The 2,612-nt window shown below is 34.5% G+C and overlaps 1 protein-coding gene across 1 annotated transcript; it reads left to right on the top strand.

Moving 5' to 3' along the window:
* Window positions 1-730: 730 nt before the first annotated feature.
* Window positions 731-2,133, top strand: LOC141678162 (caffeoylshikimate esterase). Its single transcript, XM_074484412.1, has one exon. The coding sequence runs from the start codon at window positions 991-993 to the stop codon at window positions 1,936-1,938; it is 948 nt and encodes a 315-aa protein (XP_074340513.1). The 5' UTR covers window positions 731-990; the 3' UTR covers window positions 1,939-2,133.
* The last annotated feature ends 479 nt before the right edge of the window (window positions 2,134-2,612 follow it).

Genomic DNA, 2,612 nt, shown 5'->3' with positions numbered 1-2,612 from the left:
CAACCCGATACCACCCAACGAACCAAACGACCCTTAATAGATAAAAGCAGACTGGTAAATGGACATATGGTCACCTGATTATATTTAGATAGCAAATTCGGGAAATACGCAACTCTCAAATACGTAAATCTTGTAAAAAAATCAGAATTTACAGCTGCTAAGCATGTATTACACAAATCCCACACGTCTATAGATGAATCTTATGTGATAATTAATATTTAAGTCCAAGAAATAATAATTAATGGCATTAAGAAAAGGGCTTAACGCTTTCTATAACTCATACTTTAACCCTGAATTAAGGCTTCTGAGAAAGTCCAAACATTCAATAAGATGATGACAGCAACAAGAAAAAGGAGATAAAATCAAATAGAAAAGGTTAGCCTCATACAATAAAGTGAAACATTACCTCATACAATTTCAATGGTGGGGAGGAGCAGGCTGCAGTCCAGTTGATCATTTTGAGTGCTCTATTTAAACTTCAAACAAAGCATATATCTTTTAGCAGCAGACAAAAGCAAAATCTACTGTTTCTTGCCCTCTTTGAGCCTACATGTAAACAAATAATTAAATCCAAAAAAACATTTCCGATAAACAAATTTTAATGATCTACGTATCTATTCCTTTTTTTATTAAACAAATGATTCAAACAACCGCTCCGTTCAAATAAAAAGTCGAAACCGCTCCGTTCGGATGCTCTTATCCAACAACCCACCAACCCATTTCTAAGAAAATTTGCAAAACCAAAACTTATCTCTTAAATCTCAACAAAACCATCCACAAAAAAAAAAAAAACAAACTTTCCCCAAGAACCAAACAAAATAATGGGGGAAGAACTAAAACAAAACGGGAATATAAACGTATCCAACTAAATAAGAAATTGAAATGATCTTACACAACCTCCTACCGACCCCATTTCAAGAAAATTGAAGCCAAAACTTACTTATCTCTAAAATCTTAACAAAACCATCCATCAAGAGACCAAACAAGAAAATGGGGGAGGAACAAAAAGAAGCCTTGAAACCCCATCTGAATTACTGGGGAGACACACCAGAAGAAGACTACTACAAACTCAAAAACATCAAATCCACAAAATCTTTCTACACTTCACCAAGAGGCTTATCTCTCTTTACTAGATCATGGACACCTATTACAACCCCTCCACGTGGCATCATTTGTATGGTCCATGGTTATGGTAATGACATTAGTTGGTCATTTCAAGGCACTCCAATCTTCTTAGCCCAACAAGGGTTTTCTTGTTTTGCATTAGATCTTCAAGGCCATGGTCAATCTCAAGGCCTCAAAGCTTTTGTACCCAATGTTGACTTTCTAGTCAACGACTGTGTGTCATACTTTTCATCAGTTATTACACAAACACAACACATTCCTAAGTTCTTGTTTGGTGAGTCAATGGGTGGTGCTATATGTTTGTTGATTCATTTTAAGGCTTTAGAGCTTTTCGATGGCGCGATTTTGGTAGCACCAATGTGTAAAATCTCGGAAATTGTTAAACCAAAATGGCCTATTCCTGAGATTTTAACTTTTGTTTCAAGATTTGCACCTACATTGCCTATTGTCCCAACTGCTGATTTAGTCGAAAAGTCTGTGAAAGTGCCTGAGAAAAGGGTAATAAGCGGAATGAACCCGATGAGATATAATGGGAAACCAAGATTAGGCACTGTGGTTGAGTTACTTAGAGTTACTGATTATGTGAGTAGTAGATTAAGTGATGTTGATATTGCGTTTATCGTGTTACATGGTAGTGCGGATGTTGTTACTGATCCTGAAGTGAGTCGAGAATTATATGAAAAGGCGAAAAGTAAAGATAAGAGTATAAAGATTTATGAGGGGATGCTTCATTCTTTGTTGTTTGGGGAGATTGATGAGAATGTTGAGATTGTAAGGAACGATATTTTGACATGGTTGAATGATCGTTGCTGATGAAATCGAGGAGGTATTGAAATTTTATGTTGTTAAGTATCATGTATTATTGCTACTTGGTTGATTGGTATACAAAATTTTATGTAGAATATTAAGCAAGACTATTTATTTGTGTCAAATTTTGATATAAATGCCATTTATGTAATCTGTTATTGTGGGAATTAATATGATCCTGCTGAACTGTTGTTAGTTTGATGGGAATTTTTCTTATGCATCTTTCTGTTCTTTATAGACGTTTGTCGTGGGCATAACCTACTATGACCATCCACTAAAAAGTTCTGTACACGGAGAAATTGCATTTGATCATTTTTGAAAAGATGATTACATTGTATAATCTACTTTGTACTGCGTATTTAATCTTCGTCAATGCTTCAACTGTATGAATGTTGTATGCTGTTTAGCTTTTGGAATTCTTTTGCAACCTAATCATAATTTGAGTCAAATTCTACATATGATTACTAAGGCGACTAAATTTCATGTACTTAAATTAAGGCGTCTCATCTTTGTTAAAAGTATAACCTGTGTAAGAATTTTCATAATAAGATAGAGAAGTTAATAATTATCATACCAGGAGACTAAACTTAATTAAAGTTAGAAAGATGTTCTTATGAAAACCGTTGATTTCTGGCTTTTGATTGTGGTCTAAGTTAGGTCTAAACCAATTTATGCCGAGA

Source organism: Apium graveolens, chromosome 8 (genome assembly GCF_009905375.1).
Source record: "Apium graveolens cultivar Ventura chromosome 8, ASM990537v1, whole genome shotgun sequence".
Taxonomy (NCBI): Eukaryota; Viridiplantae; Streptophyta; class Magnoliopsida; order Apiales; family Apiaceae; genus Apium; species Apium graveolens.
This window is presented reverse-complemented; position numbering and strand designations above follow the sequence as displayed.